General features: G+C 38.7%; 1 protein-coding gene across 1 annotated transcript in view; it reads left to right on the top strand.

Annotated features, from left to right (window-relative positions):
• Positions 1 to 21,465, top strand: part of Adamts5 (ADAM metallopeptidase with thrombospondin type 1 motif 5) — a 40,979-nt gene extending 19,514 nt beyond the window's left edge. The window contains exons 3-8 of the mRNA XM_021185177.2: positions 4,194 to 4,361; positions 11,963 to 12,246; positions 13,439 to 13,622; positions 13,966 to 14,141; positions 15,361 to 15,536; positions 18,528 to 21,465. Of these exons, the coding sequence (XP_021040836.1) occupies positions 4,194 to 4,361; positions 11,963 to 12,246; positions 13,439 to 13,622; positions 13,966 to 14,141; positions 15,361 to 15,536; positions 18,528 to 19,095 (1,556 nt within the window). The 3' untranslated portion in view covers positions 19,096 to 21,465. The remainder of the gene's footprint in view (positions 1 to 4,193; positions 4,362 to 11,962; positions 12,247 to 13,438; positions 13,623 to 13,965; positions 14,142 to 15,360; positions 15,537 to 18,527) is intronic.
• Positions 21,466 to 22,115: the final 650 nt, after the last annotated feature.

Below are 22,115 nucleotides of genomic sequence, written 5' to 3'. Positions count from 1 at the left end.
AAGGAAGGAAGGAAGGAAGGAAGGAAGGAAGGAAGGAAGGAAGGAAGGAAGGAAAATTCTTTTCCTAGGTGCATTTTTTTCTAACTGCATTTTTACAGGACAAGAAGGTGAGGGCATCTTTAAATGCATATTTGAAATATCAAAAGTGAAAATCGTTTAACAATTTTATGATGAAGGCTATGATAAAGGCTATCCAGTTCTAACAGTTTTCTTTTTCATCTTTGTACTCTACTGACTACAAAGGCTCTAAATACATAGGTGAATGCGTCCCTTATGCAAGATTTGGTTCTTTAATGTTAAAGATCTTTAAGAGTGAATGGCCACCTCTAAGTCTGTCTCCACCTCTTGTTCATTAGTTTAGGTTCCCTATTTGAGTAAGAGAGCTCCCTCAAAATTACTTTATCCTTTCAAATTGCCTTAAATCCACCCTACTCTTCCATTCTGATATTCTGACTCCCAAGAGAAAAATACATCTCCACAGCTGCAAGGGAAAGGATGGCTCCTCTCCATGGGTCTGGAGATCGAGTGTATACCCTTTGACCTCTAACACCTCATTCCTCTACTAAGTTCACTGTCCCGTTGCTTCAAAAGCTCCTCAAAAACAAACAAACAAAGAAACAAACAAAAGAAACAAACAAAACAACAACAATAACAACAATTAAACACTTCGAGGAGAACAACTACTGTTAGTCTTATGAAGTGACCATGTCACTTCAGCAGATTCTTCTTGGGGCCTTGTGTCCTCTAGGTCATGAATATCCAAATGCCATCTGATGGGCATTGTAAACATCTTTTCAATGATTTCCAAGCTAACTTCCTCTGAAGAAGCAGTTGTCTGAAGAAGTAAACTCTATCTATCCTTGTCAACCAGACCTGCATGTATGCAATTTGTGTCCCCTTCACAGCTAATTGAAATCCAGGATTGTCAGTTGTGATGTTTCAGTTTAAAATTTCCTAGAATCTGTCTGTGCATTGCCGTGCTCAGTCACCTGTGATGTGAGTGCCTTGCCCATCTCTCTCTGTGTGACTTATCATTCCAGTTCTCAGGGGTGCTGAGAAATTGCAGACTGACATTAAACGCCTTCCCCTAACTGACTGGTGACACAGGCTTTAAGTGGACGCTCTGTTCGCTGTTTGTGACCTTCAGTGTGTGTCACTTCCTCCCTGAAGAGCATCCAACACTCTTCACATTGGTCTCCCTTTTCAAGCTCTGCCCAGCTCTGGAAGGGAAGTCACATGGGTCTCCTATGGAATTCACGTGGTTCCAGCTACTCTGCAACTAGCCACCCGTTTGTGGTGCACTGAAATGCTCTTCTAGAACCATGACTTTTGTCACCCTTGAGGGAGCATGCTTTCCCCATCCAGGCAGTTAACTGATTTTCTCCAGGTAGGATGCAGTATTTGCCTTTAAAAGTCCAGGTAGGATGCAGTATTTGCCTTTAAAAGTTCGTCTTCCAGGAGTGTTTCTGACTGATTTGAGGAACCTTACAAAATGCACCTTCCCTTTAAGCTATAGCAGAACTGGAGCTAAGATTTGTTCATGTGCAGATTTTCAACCTTTTCTGGTTGAACTTGCTCATACGTGTCTTTGGTAGCAATTAAGTTAGATAGCTAAATTTAGGGATCTTAAAAATCACAATGTGATATATGAGGAGCTAGAGAAAGTACCCAAGGAGCTAAAGGGATCTGCAACCCTATGGGTGCAACAACATTATGAACTAACCAGTACCCCGGAGCTCTTGACTCTGGCTGCATATGTATCAAAAGATGGCCTAGTCGGCCATCACTGGAAAGAGAGGCCCATTGGACNNNTGCAAACTTTATATGCCCCAGTACAGGGGAACACCAGGGCCAAAAAGTGGGAGTGGGGGTGGGTAGGGGAGTGGGGGGGAGGGTATGGGGGACTTTTGGGATAGCATTGGAAATGTAAATGAGGAAAATACCTAATTTAAAATAAATGAATGAATAAATAAAAGAACTTTCAATTTTGCAAAAAAAAATCACAATGTGATATATGAAATAATACGATAAATAATTTATCAAATTGGGCTAAAAAATAAACTGCCTGGTTGTCATAATTTAAATTTTTTAAGTTTATAGGCATTACCACTGCATGTGACAGAAACAAAAGCAAGACTTTGTTCAGATCCTCAAAGTGAATTTGATGTTTGCCACACTATAGTTTATACCATAAATTAAAACCACACCCACTCAATGAAGTGAAAATCCCTTAAGGCAATAATAAAAATGCCTTTGGAAAGTGCTATTTATATTGATTTGGAAGAAAAAGATCCTGGCTCCTTTAAACATGGGTGAATATCTCAGAAATTATAGTGCAAAAAGCACATACTGATACATTTATACATGGAGTTGACTATCCTGTTACAGAGATTTCACTGGGCACCCTCCCCTCTCTCTCTTCTCATGACATATTTCACAACTCCAGCATCAAACATCCAAGCACACTCCACTGTACTGGCCATTAAAGCTTCTACCTTGGAGAAGTCCAGGGACTAGAGGGTGAATTCACAAAATGTGCTGGATAGATTAAGTAATTTTGAGTAATCCTAATAAATATGTTTTCTGTGGATTGTGATACCCTTTTTAAAAAAATTCTGCATACCACTCCAAATTTAGAGTGGCCCTTGCCAGTCTTGCTTCCCATCTCACTGGGGACACACCTCACAAACTGAGATGGATTCCGATGCTACTGAGAAATCCCATCATGAGTGTCATGGTGAGGCTTTTTAGAGAAATCTTGCTTGCCCGGTCAATTCTGTAAATGCTGTTGAAGTCAACAACCAAATAAATGGCATAAATATGTGGAGAATTGGAAGGTCACCGAACCGTAGTCACTTCATTTCAAGCACGAGAGCAGTCAGCTGCTCAGTGAATAATTTTGTTATGAGGTGTCAGTGATTTAACAAGTTGGCCCAAAGTAGCTGGAATGTGGTGTGAAAGATTTCATTTCTGTTGGGCTGTGCCGCTCTGCACTGACTGGACTCCTGATCACGTGGCCAACATTCCTGCATTTTCTGTATGAGAATCTTTGGGAAAAGTGACCCATCTGTTCTATTGTCTTACACAAGATATTGGTAGTGTTATATGATTCTGAAAGCTATGGTGAAATATCTAGTTACATGAAGTCTTTAGGCTTTGAAATTTATAGAAGAAAGTCAATGTACCTCTTAGAGTATGGAAAATTTTTCTATCAAGAAACAAGAAGCAATTTACTCCGATTATAAGGATCTGAGGATACTGACACTCTAAGAATTGATAGCTGAATAGGTGAGGGGACAATGGTCTAGCAACAAGTAATGGAGGGTTATGTGCACGCACATCCTGGCCCTGTGCCTTAGAACCATCACTCATCTTCCTGGAATCGAGTTCTTCACTTATTGCTAGTACTTCATAACAACTATGTTGAATTCTTTTTTATCCAAAATACAGTAGAGATGAGCATACTTCCAAAATAGATTCTTTAGGACACTAGTAGCTCTCTGTGTTTCACTAAATATAATAAACAGAAACACGAAGAGGGCTGATATTTTATGCAGCAAGAAATCCACTATATGTTACTTCTATTTGTTTTTGTCTCTTGGGCCATCTCTGGGAACTATATACTTGAAAAAGAAAATAGAAGCCACTGACTTTCAAAAAGCATCTACAGTTTGCATCTTGCATAGCACTAAGTCAGCTTTTAGCTCTAGATGCTAGAAATGCGCTTTGATCTGCTGGGGTTTGTAGTCGATCAGAGAAGGCAGAATCCTAACAATAAAAATAATTTGTGGTGAGACTATGACATAATCCCACAGAAGCCTCCCAAATTCATGATTCTAAATAAGGTTTTACATGTTGGTGAGCATATGGGAACCACATGGACTTTGGGATTATCTCCTTCTTCATTTATTTTTAATTTCATCCAAATGCTCACCCAAAGCAACTACTTCATAGCAGCTTTCATATGCAGGGGGAACAGCCTGGGTACGTAGACTGTTAAACTCACCTTTGTTTAGGTGCAAAAAAAAAAAAAAAAGAAAGAAAAAAGAAAGAAAAAAGAAAAGAAAAAGAAATCAAAAAACCAAAAACAAAAGCTAAAGAACTTTTTAGGTGGAAATAGAAACTCAGAATATTCTGTAACCGGAAATCCTCTTCTCACGTCCATCATTTGCACTCTCTCTTCTCTCCTCTAGGGCATCTACTTGGCCTCTCTCATGACGACTCCAAATTCTGTGAAGAGAACTTTGGTACTACAGAAGACAAGCGTTTAATGTCTTCAATCCTTACCAGCATCGATGCATCCAAGCCCTGGTCCAAATGCACGTCAGCCACCATCACAGAATTCCTGGATGATGGTCACGGTATGTAGGTTTCTGGACAGCGTAGGCTCAGGAAAACAGGTTCAGATTGTTAGGAGCTTCCCAACATGATGACCTCATGACGCTCAACTCTTACCCTGTGAGACAATGGTTATTGGAAGAGTCTCCAAAAAGAAGCAAGCAAATTGATTCCCTCTTGGCATGCAATGCCAGCATTCTTGGTGGCATTACAGCTATGGTATTTCTGCTGTTGACTTAAGAAGTTCAAAAGGGAAAGAGTGTGGGAGACCACACAGAATGTCTAGCAGTGGGAGCCCTGAGAGTCTGGCTTTTATTTCCTCTTATACCGCTAAGTTCCTGTGAGAACATTGGCAGACATTTTGGTTTGCCTGATACTAATATGACTTTCAGAATTATTTGTTGCATATCCATTAAAGGGCTTTGGTTAAGGTGTAGGATGTGATGAATACCTTTGACAGCAATATAAAACTAGAAAAGGAAGCTCTTTAGTTATTCATTGAGTAGAAAATTTTGATTTTTATCCTGACAGCAGGTTCTCCTGGAAGTGGACTAAAAACTACAGAACCAAAATAGCCCAACCCATGGTGGGAAAAGACTTAAAGAACTTCAAAGGAAAATTGCTGGCTTTATCCTTGTGAGGCAGTTCAAGAGCATAGCATACTTTATTAAACTCCAGAAGAGGAGGATTAGTGCTGTAAGTCACAAAAAAAAGTACAGAGGAAGTCACAATTTCTAGAAATAATAAATCCTATTCCCTAAGTAGTCTTCGAAACAAGCTGTTGCAAATTTCCTTTAGTCCTTTACAGTTGTAACATCATAGAAATATGGCAAGCAGGACAACCACAGGTGGAAAGAAGCCTTGAAAGCATAAGCATATACTTCCACCTCCTCATCTTTCAGAAAAGCAGCCATTCAGCCTTCTTTCTGCTCTCTTCAAATGGGTCTCTTTCTGAAACAGGTGGCTAAGTGTTGGATTTTGGAGATTATAATCTCCATAAAATGATCTAATGAGAGTCATTGCTCAAAGTAGCATCAAGGCAATCAGCGATAACCATCTTCATCCCGGGTTTCACAAAGTTTTGGTCTATAAACACCTATTTCTTAATGTGTTAGGCATTTTGAACTTCAACTAAACAGTGCCAAAACAACCAATAGAGTAATTTAATTTCGAACAGGTGAGTGTTTGCTACAAAGTGTTCTTTTTTTCTACCCTGTAGCCAAGCTGTGCTCATTACTTCATGATTCCCTATATTACTGTTGAACTGGTAAAGCCTTTTTGGATACTTGAATTTGCATTTCATAATCTTAAAAGCAATCTAGTTCCTTCTTGTGTAGAAGTTTTCAAAATTTCAGCAGCATAGTAATATTAACCTGTAAACCTGCCATTCTGCAGGCTGAAGCCAGGATTGTGAAGTTCACGACAGCCTTGCATGCAGAGCAAAGTCATGCCTCAAAAATGGATAGATGATAGATAGATGGATAGATGGATAGATAGATAGATAGATAGATAGATAAGCAAATGATTAAATATAGAAATAAATATTTTATCAACAATATATATGAGTATATATTTATATATATAATATATACATATATATCATAGCAGAAATGAACACTTAAATACGTAGAAACAATACTAATATGCATAGACGTTTCATTTAGACTAAAAAAAATGGCAGCTCTTTAGTTTGGTTATAGATACATCCTGGAGTGAATGATCCCCTAGTCACCTTTCTCTCAGTGCTGAACATACAGAAAGTCTCTCTCTAGTAGCATCTTAACTCTACTCCCTTACTGTTTTAGTTTTTAAGAAATAGCATGAATATTTTATTTTAAAATTATATATTACACATTCCAAAAGGCTTAGCTCAACCCTGAATCTCTAAGTGAATGGATCAGGTTGCTAAGGCAGCAAATTCTTATGGCCAAAGTCGGTCAGCTTTGCAGCCTGTGTACGCATTAGCTCAGCTGCAGCGCTGTGTGGAATTGTGTTCCTTTGGCGATGATTTGAGAATAGAGCCTTTATTTCATGTTTGTGGATCAAGATCTGACTTTCAGGATAACTATGCTTCCTGCATTGTTTCAATTTTTAACAGTATTTTTATATTTTAAAGGACCTGTACTCTGATTAGTTTTTAATTTCCATCAAACTCCCCTACATTTGCATCAGTTTCTGTTCAAAGGGGCTTCAGACAGAGAGCATCTAAGAACACAGTCATAGTAGAAACAAACATATTAACTCTCATTAATAAAGATTGTCAGAGTCGCCAAGATGTGGATTAAATAAACAAGAGAATTGTGAGAAATATATTTTTTCTTATATAATCAAATCTTAATTTTCTATGTGTTGATTTCTATTAGGTGGTCTTTCATTTTAACTAAGAAAGAAAAATTGTATGTTTTCAATCACTTCTAATGATGAAAGTAACTTTGGCATAAGGAAAGGTGGTGTACAAGCAGGAGCCAAGCCATGGATCCTGTTGAGAGATCACACCGAGATATTTTATTCCAGTAGTGGCACTCTAGCTTTGATATTTAAATGAGATTTCAAAAAATTAATAGCCTGGTAATTTTGATTTAAAAATACCGACAAGACAGTTTAGTGTCACTGTGGTAGCAGGAACTGGCAAGCCCCGCCCCTCTTTTATGATTGGAGTGCTAACATTTGAACTACAACCATAGAGAATCAAGGAGAAACCCCAAGCCTAAACTGATATAAAAACAAGCACACAGGCCCACATTTGTTCAAAACTAACAGATTTCATCACACCATAGTTTACCCCCCCCCCTTTTTTTTATAGGAAGCCAATGACATGATCATTGGCAACACCTGAGGCCATACTCTAATGAGTTGATTTGACAATAAGGAAGTAAGAAAACCAAAAGCTAAACCAAAAACAGAAGAAACAAGAAAACATACAAACAAATAAACAAAACCATATCGTGCCCTGGTACCATTTTCCTAAATAACAACAATGTGACATCTACTTGTCTTGCTAATGTCATTCCTAGAGAGACCTGTAGACACTGGCCAGATACAGTGGTGATTTATGCAGAAAAGCATCCCATGTTTAGGTAGGTATTGTCACCAAAACATGTCCAGTGTTTTGATGGTGCTTGAAAAACACATGATCTGGAAACACATTCGGTGTGATATCACCTCCTTCTTATTTGCTTCTCCAGTGGTGCTAAAGCAAAGTGAAGTTAGAGTCAAATTAAACTCAAAGCATTTGATTTATTTTTTAAATTATTAGGCATAAGTAGCTGAACATTTGTAGCACTCTACCACTGCCAGAGTTGAATTCATTAGTACTGAGTGTTTCCTGATTTAGGTCCAAAGAGAAATGTGAAGTGGTTCGGATATGGCTGGGAAGCCAAAGTGCACACTCTTAAGTAACTGTATCTGGAGACTTGTGATTCAGAACAGGAGTCGCCATGCCTCATGGGACTCCCCAACCCTGGCCAAGGGCTTTGCAGAAATGTTGCAGTGTTTGTACAAGTTAGCTGGCTGGGAAGGCAAGCCTCTGAAATAAGGGTAAGCATGGGCAGAGAAATAGTGCAAAGGAGGCAGGTTATTGAATTTCCTTTACCAAGGGCTTCCTAACCTTCAGTGAGGTCTAGGGAGATAGCTTTGTTTGCTGCATCTGGAAGTCCTCTGCCAGATAATGAGAAGGACCCAGTGGGTAAAACTCAAGAACACCAGCAACCTGAGCTGATAAGAGAAACATACGGAAATTATCTTGTTGCTTATTTAAAGAACTAAGGGTACAGCTACTCAGCAAGCACAGAAGGTTGGACAGAAAATACTAGTGGAAAGCTATATATCTGGATTCTTTGTCAATTTCCAACAGTAGGTATACATATAAAGCCAGATTTTAAGGTAATATGAAGAAATTGATGTCTTTTATAGTCACATCTTGATATTTCCATAATAAGTATGCTTTTTGAAAATATGAACAAATAACACATACTCTAAGGCCACAGTGAGCTATGACTTAAAGCTTAGCCTCACTCCCATACTGTTATATACAATGGTGAGTATACAATGCTCCCTTCGGCTGCAGACTCCTAGAATGACTTTAGTCAGCATCCTCTGTTCCTCTGGCAGTGTTTGTGTTCCTTTATCACTAGACCCAGAAATGGCTTCTCAAAGAAAGGGAGTGCTTCTCACTACTCATGATAGACATCCATCTAAAAACCCCAAAGAAAGCCATAAGCATGAAGCTAGAAACAAAATGGGAACAGCAAACGTTGTATAAGGTTCGGATGCTTCTTCAGGATTATTTATTGGGTATTTCCAAGCTATGGATATTTAGGTCAATGCTCAATCTTATAACCCAAGTGCTGAAAGAGGACAGGAAGAAGCAGCTATGCTGCTAAAAATAGAATAAGGTAAAATCATTAAAAATTAGTTCTATAATTTCTACTTACCATTAAGAAAAAGAACAGCCTGAGATTCCTGAGCCTTTTAGGTTTTATTTCCTGGAGGCAAGCTGTAACTTCCATCATTGACTGGTGGGGTGCAGAGACTGAGGAAAAACCACCACATTCTTTCATTTACCCACTTCCAATAATGCTTTTGGGGTTTTAGTTGTTGGCCTTATTTCAGACTTTTAACCTTGTATGCATGGCAAAACATGTATATCATGTGTATAGGTGCCTGCCAACTTTCCTTTGTAAGTATCAATCTTACATGCACCAAAGGAAGAAAGGAAGAAGAAAGGAGGACAGAGGGAGGAAGTGAGGAAGGCCCAGTGTGGCAGTCTAGAATAGAACAAAGGCCAGGCAGAATTTCCAGCTAATAGAAACGTTTTAGATATGAAGAAACTAAAAGTAGGAATAGATCAGATAAAGAAAACGTCAACTGTTAGTTGGATTCCAATAAAGGCAAAGGAATTTAAATGCTGAAAGAATACGCATTTTCTCATTTGCAGTCTTCCTCCATACCATATTCACATTTCAAAGTGGAAGACAAAGATCAGATATTACTACATCACTTTTAAATACTGTGCACTGTGGATTTCATAGCCAGGCATTGTAATGATTTTTGTCATTTCCCAGCATAAGGTTTCCATGTGGTACAGATGTCTGTACTGTTTTGTTTCCAAAGGAAATCATTACATATAAAATCATTACATATAAAAACAAAGTCACATGCTACAGAGTAAGCAGAAATGAGTGCAGAGACAAATCTTTATTTAAAAAAATAGCAGTAAGTTAATCTCAACTATTCAAAGAAGAAAATTGCTTTATTTTCAACAAGAAAATGTCATTGCCATGTGACTCTTATAAAGTTATTTTAATTGCACTGAGTTGAGTTTTGTAAAGACGAATTGCATCTTGAAGTATCCTCGTCAGAGACTGGTGCCAAACTGCCTGCATTCTACATTCCTCAGCCATCCCCGTCTCCTGTAAAGTAGGGTGGGTGTCAGTGGGAGTCTTCCCAGCTAATACCTTGTTAGGAAGTCTATGGTCTATACTTTTTAGGGAAAGAAAAACAAAACAAAAGAAAAAATGTTCTAACAGCAGTTTTGAGGACTTGGAAAGCATTCTCGCTGACTCTGAGATTTGTTGACAAAGAGATGTGTTGACAACTCACTAACATCATCAATCTGCTAAGGCTGCTCTGGCTTGCACAGCAGCCAGTTCAGGCAGCAGTGAAGATAACATTTTTTTCCCCAGAGTTCCAAAGTGTCTGTTCTTCCTCTGTCCCATAAAGAATGTTTAGTGAGGTTTACTATCATTCTTTCCTATTGACTTGATGTTAATGTTTTTCTTTTAACTTGATGTTTTTCTCCCCGAGTTCACTTTGGCGAGATTCTCATGTTTAATGCTTGTTCTGGCTGGCCTTAAGAAGCTTTACCTCTTCAAACGCTCTGGCTCAGTTAAATGGAAATTGGCTATTTATTCATTTTCATATAATGCCTCTGTCACAGATGGACAAATAGGTGTATGTGTTCTCTTTCTACCAAGTTGATTATACAGTTGTAAAAAACTGTTTATAGTACATTCCAAACATGCTGAATAGATATTTTCTCAGTATAAGGATTTGGATGTAGAAGAATTTTTGTTGGACAAATGGCATTGACTAACATACATAAATGGTTCTTTAGTTCAGTCGAACATAGAAGCAACTATCATTATTTTGTCTATTTCTGTCCTGTCTCTAATTTTTCAAAGCTAAATCTATCTTTACAGTACATAGTGAAAAAATAAGCATCTCACAGATCCCATAAATGAATTAGGGAGAGGTTAACTAACTTGGCTAAGAGTACCCAAACATATGGTATTTTACCAGGATTAAACTTCAGGCCAGCTGTTTCTTGCATTAAGCATAATCTCTGTCACTTAGAGGATCTGTACATGTGTCAGCCCCTCAGAAAGAAAAATAGACATCTTTCTATAGGTCTGACAGAGACAACATAGTATGCAGCCCCTGATCACAAAGTCCTAGTAACTATGTAACACTGGGTAAGACATTGACAATTTATGTTTCTTGATTTATCTTTAAGATGAATAAAAAAAGTCAGCCTCCTGGGATTTTCATGTGAATTAAATATTCACATGAAATATATATTACATGTAATATATGAAAAGAACCATGAATGTATAACAAGTGTTAGTTGTTATTGCTATTATAATTGGTGTAATAATTATATAATTGAGTGAAAAAAAATAATAATTAAAAGCACAGAAACTAGTGGGCTTCCATGAGAGAGTATACAGTAAAGAAAATGATTTCAGCTCACCAGGTCTGGCTTCTTAGGGAAACATTTTGAGTGAAAAGAACTTTCAGCTTTTGTGAAGTCTCTATAGCATCCCACCGCCTCCACCTATGCAATGCAGTAAGACCCCAACTGCTTTTGCCTGCCATTCTAGATACTCAACAAGCCTACAATAAACCGGTTTAATAGAAGTCCAAGGTAAATGATACACTGGAACTTCTCTGGTCCACGTTACCAAAGATTCTAGCGTTTGATCACTGCTTTATTCTAGAGATCTTGAAAGCCTTTTATTGCAAATTTTACCAGCCTGTGAGAAATACTTATTTCGCCTCTCACTTTAGAGGAATATTAAGGAGTAGAACAGGACACCCTCCCTTTTTTGTTTTCTGGACAACTTATATGTGACTCAAGAATTTTAGACATTCAGTAAGTGCTCATTCAGTGAGTGCAAAGGGGAATAATGACCTCGGATGTCCTTAAGTCTTGGTGACTAGGAGACAGACTATGGGCACATGAGGAAGAGGTGAATTAGCACTGGTGAGTGGGGTGTCACCAATGAGCTTGCTCAGAGCTGTAAAGGGCACAGTTACCATGAAGCTCCCCATTAGAGTTTCTCCAAGACCCTCTGCATTCCCTCAGTGATGTATTACAACTATTACAAAATTGTCATCCAGGACAGTAGCACTGGCAGCCTGACATCCACCATTACAGCCAGTTTAAGGGGGCCCCACTCTAAGAGACTTCTAGAATCCAAACAGATGGCCAGCCCTGCCCCTGCATCCCCACGGGGACTACTCTACAGACTTGTAGATCCTGAGACTTGACTTCTTAGGTCCCTGATTATAGCAATTTGAAACCTAAACCCAGGTTGATTCTAACCCTTGATTATTCTCCTAGGTAATTGTTTGCTAGACCTACCACGGAAGCAGATTTTGGGTCCCGAGGAACTCCCAGGACAGACCTACGATGCCACCCAGCAGTGCAACTTGACATTTGGGCCTGAGTACTCGGTGTGCCCTGGCATGGATGTCTGTGCGCGGCTGTGGTGTGCTGTGGTGCGCCAAGGCCAAATGGTGTGTCTGACCAAGAAGCTGCCTGCTGTGGAGGGCACTCCCTGTGGGAAGGGAAGAATCTGCCTTCAAGGCAAATGTGTGGACAAAACTAAGAAAAAATATTACTCGGTAAGTGGCGAGACCCAACACAGGAAGTGCTTTTCCAGGCATGCGTGTTCATCGCGATCACAGGGCTTTGTTTCCCAGTTAAAAGATTTTTGTCCTTCAATAATCTATCAATTTTCATCTCCTCTCCACTGCAGCCCTGCCTGTAACCAAACAAAGGAAAACACACAAGTAACAGGGATTTCTTGGCAAACTCCATGATTTCACAAGTAAATCCAGATTGACAAATTCCACAAATAAACTGAGATTAGCACTTAACGTGTAGCCTCTACAGTGCTTTTTTGAAGGTTCCCTTTTGAAATCCTTAAAGTTATCAGAACGTGTCTGCCGATGCTATGGTCCTTGCTCATATCCTATAAGATTCCACATGGTCACTTTCTCCCAACAGAAAATGTATGTAATGTTAGGAGCTATGGTGCTCTAGAGGCTGTGCCCAAGAATATGATAACAATGCAGGAGACAGTTCTCATTGCCTGTGTCTTGTCAGATATCCTGACACAGGTGCAGGAAGCTTATATTTCCTAGTCAAAATAGCTCATATTATCACAGCTAACAAAGTCTCTCAGCTTTCTCCTGCAGTGTCTCCATAGAAAGAAGCGCACAGTTTGGTACCTAGGCTTGTCTTTCCATATGGAAAGCACAATATCTGAGCACACAGGCTAAAGGTGCCTTGCATTGTCTATCATGTCTAATTGGGTATTTAGCTGATCCCAGCTCAAATGCATTCATGTACGAAGCAGAGTCTATCACAGACAGAATGTGTGATGTCAACAAACAGATCTCAGAACGTAGAGACTAAATAGAAAGAAAGCAATGTAAATGCCCAGCATCATCAAACAAAGGTTTCAGCATGATGCATTTTTCATTATTGGTCCAAGAGGAAAATACCAAGAATGTTAACAGCTATCTGTGGTTATGAACAAGAGTTCAACAGTATTGGAAGGCTCAGGAAATACAATGCCTGGAGAAAACAGGATGTAATTCTTGACATGTGCTCATTACTTAGGGTGACATTTTAGACCCTGTGCTGCTAGAAATGAGGTCCTGAATAAAGATGACCTGCTTAGCATCAGAAATGGACTGCAAACCCTTAATTGGTGCATATGTATCCACTGGGATGATATACGCAAGTGACTGTAATATACATGTGGGATATTTTTTCCAGACTTAAAATATCTTCTGCTTTCTATTTCAGACATCAAGCCATGGAAATTGGGGGTCCTGGGGCCCCTGGGGTCAGTGTTCTCGCTCATGCGGGGGAGGAGTGCAGTTTGCCTACCGCCATTGTAATAACCCTGCACCTCGAAACAGTGGCCGCTACTGCACGGGCAAGAGGGCCATATACCGTTCCTGCAGTGTCACACCCTGCCCACCCAATGGTAAGTACGCTGCCCTCAGGTGTCAGTAATCACATACGTCATGCATTATCCCTATTTTCATAGAAATAAACAAGGACGGCTGGAGAAGTAGCATTAATCTCATACTGGCTAGAGCAGGCACTCATATATAAGATACTAACAAATATGAGGGGGGGGGAGATTTTTAGTTTACTGTCACAGACAACAGTGTCTCCAAGAGATGGGGAGACAACACTTCTGTTTTTAATTCTGCTTATATGAAGGCACTTGAAACACTAGTGCATAAAGAACTCATAAGAACAGAAATCATTAAATTTTATGTTCAAGTTAATAAGGTATGAATGTCAAACATTATGTTTTCTAGGTAAATCTTTTCGCCATGAGCAGTGTGAAGCCAAAAATGGCTATCAGTCTGATGCAAAAGGAGTCAAAACATTTGTAGAATGGGTTCCCAAATACGCAGGTGTCCTGCCGGCAGATGTGTGCAAGCTTACGTGCAGAGCTAAGGGCACTGGCTACTATGTGGTCTTTTCTCCAAAGGTAACTATCTCTCTACGTCTGGAGCAGTGGGCATGCTGGGCAGAAATTACTTCATAAAGTAGGTTCTGTAAACTTATTTTACAGAAAGGTGTACTAAATTACACCATCATTATTTTCGGGACAGTTAGATTTGGGAAGGTTTTGTTTTGATCCCTGTAATTTCTGTATTTTTCCAACTTTACAAAATGGTCTAAAAACATTTTAACAGAACCAGCACATGATTTAAAAATGAATTTTTGAAAAGTGTAGCTTATTATCTGGGAAGGTACAATGTCAACTTCAAAATAACCTAGAGAAGAATATACATTTTTCCAAACAAGTTTTGTGAGAGGACTATTGGGAAGAAAGACTTCTATTTTCTGGCTACTTACTTAATTTATGTGTTCAATCTACCAAGGTTGCCTGTTTCCATTCTTTCTGCTGGCCCTCAGGGCTTCAGTCCTTTTCTCTCACCCAATGCCAGAACAGGTTTCACTCTACCCCGCCCCTCACTCCCCCTTGACCTGTCCACTTTCCCTCCCTACTTGTGATAGGTTTTACATAAGTCTCAATTTTCAAATTTGCTGCTAAACTAAGAGTTACACAGCAAAGAATCTTTGTATTCTTAAGCTTTCTGGTGCTCAGATCTCTACAGGAGCAATAGTCCCCCAGGAACTTAAGGGATTCTTCTCACCAATGTAAAAAGACAGGTGATACAGTGGGGCCGTGACTTGAATAAAAAAGTAAAAGGAAATTAATAACTTGAATCACCAGATATATTATGCAAGAAGTTTAAGAGAGAAAGTATATAACCAGTATTCTTTCCAATAAAAAATGTATTATGCATATTTTAGAATCTTCTAGAAACTAAGTGGTTGATTGCTTTTTTGATGGGTTAGTTTTGAAGATTTCTTTATTTTTTAATTATATAATGCATGTGTGTGCATGTATGTTGACATTCGCACATGAGAGCAGGCACCTGGGAAGGCAAAAGGTATTGGATCCCCCATGGAGTTGGGGTCACAGGCTGTAGTGAATCATCCTTCCTGTGTCCTAGCAACTGAAGTCGGATCTTCTACAAGAGCAGTATGTGTCCTTACCCAATGATCAATAACTGCCTTATTTTTCAGTGTAGAATTTATTACAATAAAAGTTCACAAATTACAACTTTCTCCTTAAGTAATGGAACCAAATTCTTGAGCCCAGATATCCCTTTTACTGATAACATTGTCATATGCAGGTTACAGATGGGACTGAATGCAGGCCGTACAGCAACTCTGTGTGTGTCCGAGGAAGGTGTGTGAGAACTGGATGTGACGGCATTATTGGCTCAAAGCTACAATATGACAAGTGTGGAGTGTGCGGAGGGGATAACTCCAGTTGTACAAAGATTATTGGAACCTTCAATAAAAAAAGGTAACATGACAGCACCCTAGCACTCCTGTGAATTAAACAAGGCTTTAGACTTCTGCAAAGCTGAAACAGGAGACAGGTTACCTCATCTCTTTGCAGGCGAAGGTTTAAGGTTAGTTTAGCAATGCGTCCTGCATAGGAACAGGGGAGGAGAAGAGCTGACAAGGGCTCTGTGGCTGATGGAAACTTTAATTGTCTTTGGAAGCAGATAAACTATAACAACCTTCATGGAGGGAGAATTTAGGATTAAAGAGCAAAAAGAAAACGTGGGCACTGTTCTTTAAAGTGGAGCCTAGCGAAGCTGCATTTTCTAAAGCCTCAAATGATTGGCTTTATCTTGACTTCATGATATTTTTTTAAGTTTTATTTTATGTTCATGGGTGTTTTGTCTGCCTGTCCATCTGCACACCATTTGCTTGCAGCTGGAGGAGGCCAGAAGAGGGCATCTGATTTCCCGGCATTGAAGGTGTAGAAAGTTTGAGCCACCATGTGGGTGCTGGGAACTGAATCTGAGTCCTCTGGAATAGTATATACACAGGGCTTTAGACCACTGAGCCATCCTTCTCCGTCTCCTTCCATGCTATTTTTAATTTATTCTATGAATATTTCATACATATCTATAATGCATTTTGGTCATACTCACACCCAGTCTTCTAGCTTCCACTGCACAACAGTGTGATATCTCCCATCCTCACGTTTCCTCCTCCTCCCTTCTTCCATTGCTTCTTTGGACTTTTTGGTTGGCTGGTTTGTTTTTTGTTTGTTTGTTTGTTTTGTTTTGTGGGTTTTTTTTTTTTTTTTGAGGCATGGTGTTGGCATGCAGACCAGGGAAACCATGAACCCTTGAAGGTCTGATCATCTTGCCTCTGTGCTGGGATTCTCTGTGTGAGATGCCACTCCTGGCTCTCTTTACAATTTTTATAGCAAACAATTTCTCACTCAACAGTGTGTTTCTCTTCAGAAAACATTTTTCCCTGCAAAATGTAAGTTAATTGAGGCACTGTGACAACACTCCCATTTTACAGGGGATGATCTGGTTTCTGTCCACTCTATAAGGACAGACACACAGAAATGTCTCCTGTTTCCATACTTTTGCTTTAAAACACATGAGACCACAAATTACAGTTTCTGGAATCAAATGACCACATCAACAGCTTCATTAAAAGGACTAAGTAGTAAACTAGTTTGAAAACCTTAAAGTTATATTTCATATGATTTTAAAACCTGCAGAATTATTCTGATGGTAGATACATACTATTAATCTTCCTAAATATTGACATCAAAACATTTGAACATAATGTACCATCGTAGCAACTCTGAAGAGCCATTTATATTTTATATCTTTCTGTATCTAAAATATGCAAGAAAGCTTACAGACTAACACCTCAAACTTTTGTTTTACAAATGAGGAAGTTAAAACTAGAACATCTGAGATTTATGTAATTCACCACAGTAGGTGAATGCCAAAACAGAGCAGAGCCTATACCTGAGGTCATGGGTGTGGAGGACATTTTGTGATAAAAGAAAGAAAAGGAAGAGAGAGATAGAAAGAGGGCAGGCTGAAAAGGAAGGAAATGCGGAAAAGTAAGAGAATTAGGGGGAGAGTAGCTTTAGAAACTACCATAAAATTGAGGAACAAGGTCTTACCTTAAATAATATTACAACAGTAAAGATAATGAGCCCAGATAGGCAGAATCATCAGTTCCTCAAGGAAGTCTGCTCTCCCTATGACTCAGAGGTTCTGACATGTGTGAGACGGACACTAGCGTTCAGACCCAGGAGTTCCTTTGAGACTAAGCTTCCTGTCCAAGTCAGAAGATGGGAACTTAGATTTTTAACATATAATCTTGGACCTAGGAAGAATTATAAATTACCTAATTTAATCTCACAACAGTCAAGCTGCACATGCCATGCTACTTCTATTTAAATAACTGAGAAACATTTGAGGGCATATTAACTAATAATATATCTTTGAGGTTTACTATAACCTCTTGTAAAAGCAAATATTCTGGCAAATGATGAGCCCTTCTCTTTGGTTTAGTGTCCCAGTACTTAATTAGCCTTTGTGCTAGAGGTCTACAGGGTTTTGGACATTAGAGGTGTCTGTCCCTCCTGGGCAGAGGATGTATCCTTCAAGACTGGCTTATGGCTTTACCCATTTAAATTCCTCAATCAATTTATCATATTTTTAGGTGGAAAGGAAACATTCAAAAAATCATAAACTCTTAAAATCATGTTTTCTAGGAATCATAGTAAGTACACATGATCTAGTGACAAAATTTTGCCTTTCATTTAATTTCTCACCCCCAGAAAATCTACTAAGGCTTCTAGAGGCAGAGACTTCATTTGTTCTAACGCCAGTTCAGTAAGCAACTAACCCTGTTCTCCTCAAGAAGTCTGCATATTGGAGCAACATAAAGGACTCTAAGAACATCCCCTGTAGCCCTCCTTGAAAGACAAAGATTTGCCAGACCCTGGAGCACAGAATTAGGGCCTTCTAAATATTTGCTAGTGAATCCAATATCAGAATTTAAAAACATTAAGTATTTCCATGAGAGTAAGTGAGGCAGATTTGGCTGTTTATACTCACATATAACCTGCTTGTGCCTGTGCTGGAAGAACATAAAATATCTTTGTAAATGTGCTATAGCACATATATATGTACAAATGTGGTACAAATAATGATAAAATGATAATATGAATCTCTAAACCCATTTTTAAAATAAGCACGGGTTGCTAGCGTCATTCTAATTTTTAATATCTCAACAAAAACCTATAAAATGTTATATTGTATAGCAATTTTATTTTGTCCTATGGAAAAACGTTTAAAGCCAATTTAAACTTAAGCTCTTGAATACATTAAAGCTCTGTGTAAAGATGGGGGGAAAACTTTTAGAAAAGTTCCATTTGTTTATCCATGTATAGCCATATGCTAATTCTACCTCACTGCCCCCTTCTTTTCCCAACCTTTCACCTGGACACCCTGGCCTACAGCAAGGGTTATACTGACGTTGTGAGGATCCCTGAAGGAGCAACCCACATAAAAGTCCGACAGTTCAAAGCCAAAGACCAGACTAGATTCACTGCCTACTTAGCCCTGAAGAAGAAAACTGGCGAGTACCTTATCAACGGCAAGTACATGATTTCCACTTCAGAGACCATCATCGACATCAATGGTACCGTCATGAACTACAGTGGATGGAGCCACAGAGATGATTTTTTACATGGGATGGGCTATTCAGCCACAAAAGAAATCCTGATCGTGCAGATCCTTGCCACAGACCCAACTAAAGCGCTAGACGTCCGTTACAGCTTTTTTGTTCCCAAGAAGACCACTCAAAAAGTAAACTCTGTCATCAGCCATGGCAGCAACAAGGTGGGACAACACTCTACACAGCTGCAGTGGGTGACAGGTCCATGGCTGGCCTGCTCTAGGACCTGTGACACAGGCTGGCACACTAGGACCGTGCAGTGCCAGGATGGTAACCGGAAATTAGCTAAGGGATGCCTTCTTTCTCAGAGGCCTTCTGCATTTAAGCAATGTTTGCTGAAGAAATGTTAGCCTGTGGTTTACACTAATGCACAAAAAAACAACAGGAGGATCATCACAGATACAGCTGTGGTGAAGACAAGGCCTACCCAAAGCACAGAAAGTCATGCCTTCATGTCATTGTCACCACGAGTCGAATTATGGGCAGAATCTGCTCTCTGCGACCAAAAGGTTTACTCTACTTGGTGTAATGATGGTGACCTTGGAATAAAGAAAACATGAAGGTTATGGAACATCCCTGGGCCTACACAAAGGAGACACACAATGATGAATGTAGAATCGGGGACATTTGAAGATGGCAGAGAAGTCTTGTCACCTACCTCTTATAGAATGTCTTCAAAGACATCGTGATCATGTTCAGCCATGATACACAGCTAATTTTTACTGTTTGTAAATGCATCCACCCTTAGTATGTCACTTTATAAACTTGGTCCTATTAATATATACACATGTGTAAATACAATATATATATTTGACCAAAGTAGGTCTGCAGCTATTTCAACTACTATTTTCCAGAAAGAGCTGAGGATGATTTACTGGAAATTAAGAACTTGCTGCTGTTAAATAAAACTTTATATATTGTCAGTCTGCAGGAGATAACATTTTAGTTAAAAAGAAAGAAAGAAAGAAAGAAAGAAAGAAAGAAAGAAAGAAAGAAAGAAAGAAAGAAAGAAACCATTTTGACAGCAAGCACCTTCTGTGAAGTTCTAAAAAGGGAAAGGATCTGTGTATGTCTGGTCATTTAAGCACATATTCAGTTCTGTGTACTCTAGATATTGACGGTCTGTATATTTTTCAGGCAGCCAGCCAAGTTATTGTATCATTTGGGTGTAGAAACTGTGTTTTCCTGTGTATTTGTGATCAATATCCAAGGGTCTAAAAGTTAGCTTGCTTGTATTGGAATTTAAAACAACAACAACAAAAAGAAATATGTCACTGTGTTTTCAATTTGTATTTTCACAACTGCTTCCTTTTCTATGGCTCCTGGTTCATATCTCACAGTGCGTAGGGATCATAGAGAACATGCAGCCGCAAGCTGTTTGTCACATCCAGCTTCCACAGTAATGGCTCACCTCTGCTCAGCCAGGGTTTCAAATGTGTTTGTGGTTGCTTGTTTGTTTTTCCTGAGGGTGGGAAGATGTATGTTCTGTATTGACTGGGTCTAACAGTAATATTGAAATCATTTTGTATTTAGCCTCATCTTGAATGAGCAATCGGATCAGTTCAACTAATTCAAGAAACCAAACTGGTTAGCACTTAAAAGACTCTTTCCACACCATAGGCAATTATCTCATAATTTACAAAATATAAGCATATGCCTGCTGTAATAGAGAATTTCTGCTCTCAGAGGCATTTGTCTATACCAGTGAGTATGTAAGTGATGAAATATAAGCGGTTTCAGGAAGTCTTTTACCTACACAAGAAGGTCTCACATGCTTAATGATAATCATAATCTCCTTTAACTACTCACTGAAAGACCCCCCCTCCGATAATTCAAATAATATGAGGTGGTTTTATTCCACTAGCATTTCTTTTTTCTTCGTAAAAATCTGCAAAGTAAATTGTTTTACACAAATTCTATAGTGATCATACCAAATGTGCCTACTGTGAAAGATTTGCATAGAAGGACTTTGAGAAATCCTCTCTGGAATTCCACTAAATGTATGAGAGTTTATTTTTATTATAGGATATTTTAATATAAATAATTATGTAATTGATGAATCCATATCACATTGATTTCAGTGGGCCAGAAAAAGAATGAAATCCTACTTAGGTTGGTTTGTTTGTTTGTTTGTTTGTTTGAAGAGATTATTTTGTGAAACAGACCAATGCCCTCCCAAACCAGTCATCATCCATTGGCTTCTCACAGCCTGGTCTTTTTACATCAAGAAATGCAGACTATACAGAACTTGTAGCCTATATTGGGTGCAGGTCTCCAAACATAGAGCAGGGAATTAATCTAGTCAAATTGGTCATAAGACAAAAAAATTAAATCTCACATTGCTTATTTAACTGTACAGAGAGAATAAATAGTATAATGCAACTTTCTCCAATTTTTTTTAAAACAATATAAACCAAGTAGTTCCAATTTGACAAAATTCTTATTTTGTTTTTTGTTGTGGTTATATTTAAAAAAATAAATGAAGAGTAAATGTGATTATCTCCTACTCTCCTTCCCTCTATGATCATCATAGATTTTTTAATATTTCCACTGGGTTACTTTCCCTATAATAATCGAGTTTTATACTTCACACTGAAATCATCCTAAGGAGGATAAACAGATAAACCACTAATCTATGTCTAGAGGGATTTTCTTTATGTTTTAAAAAGACTATTCCGGGGCTGGTGAGATGGCTCAGTGGGTAAGAGCACCCGACTGTTCTTCCAAAGGTCCGGAGTTCAAATCCCAGCAACCACATGGTGGCTCACAACCATCCATAATGAGATCTGACTCCCTCTTCTGGAGTGTCAGAAGACAGCTACAGTGTACTTACATATAATAAATAAATAAATAAATAAATAAATAAATAAATAAATCTAAAAAAAAAAGTAGGTTAAAAAAAAAAAAGACTATTCCTACATTGACAGGGGAATGTATAGAAATCTCCTAAGGAAAGAAACACAGCAAGCTGAGATTCAGAAATATGAAGTGTCACAGAGGGGAAGAGAAATTGAGTGTGGGAGGAGAAACCTATATTAAATTCCAATTCATTCAGTTAGATTCTATGCTGTGTTTGCCATCTTCCTGGTTGTGTATCTTGAATTGTTAAAGACCTTGGATTTAAGATGGTGAATAAAGGTGGGGAAACAGAACAAGGCAGTGCTCAGGTTACAAAATGTCTAACTTTGCTTGCATAAAAAAACAATTCCAGAGTGAGTGTCAGTGCAAAAGAGCCCACAATGAAACAGTACCTTGATCTATCAGAACAGCAAATGTCACCTTAAAAACCCCCTTATTGCTTGAAAGTATAAGGACATGGTTATAGTGTAATTAACAGACTTAACATCTATTGCCTTCCTGTGGAAACAGT

This window comes from Mus caroli, chromosome 16 (assembly GCF_900094665.2).
Source record: "Mus caroli chromosome 16, CAROLI_EIJ_v1.1, whole genome shotgun sequence".
NCBI classification, from domain to species: Eukaryota; Metazoa; Chordata; class Mammalia; order Rodentia; family Muridae; genus Mus; species Mus caroli.
This window is presented reverse-complemented; position numbering and strand designations above follow the sequence as displayed.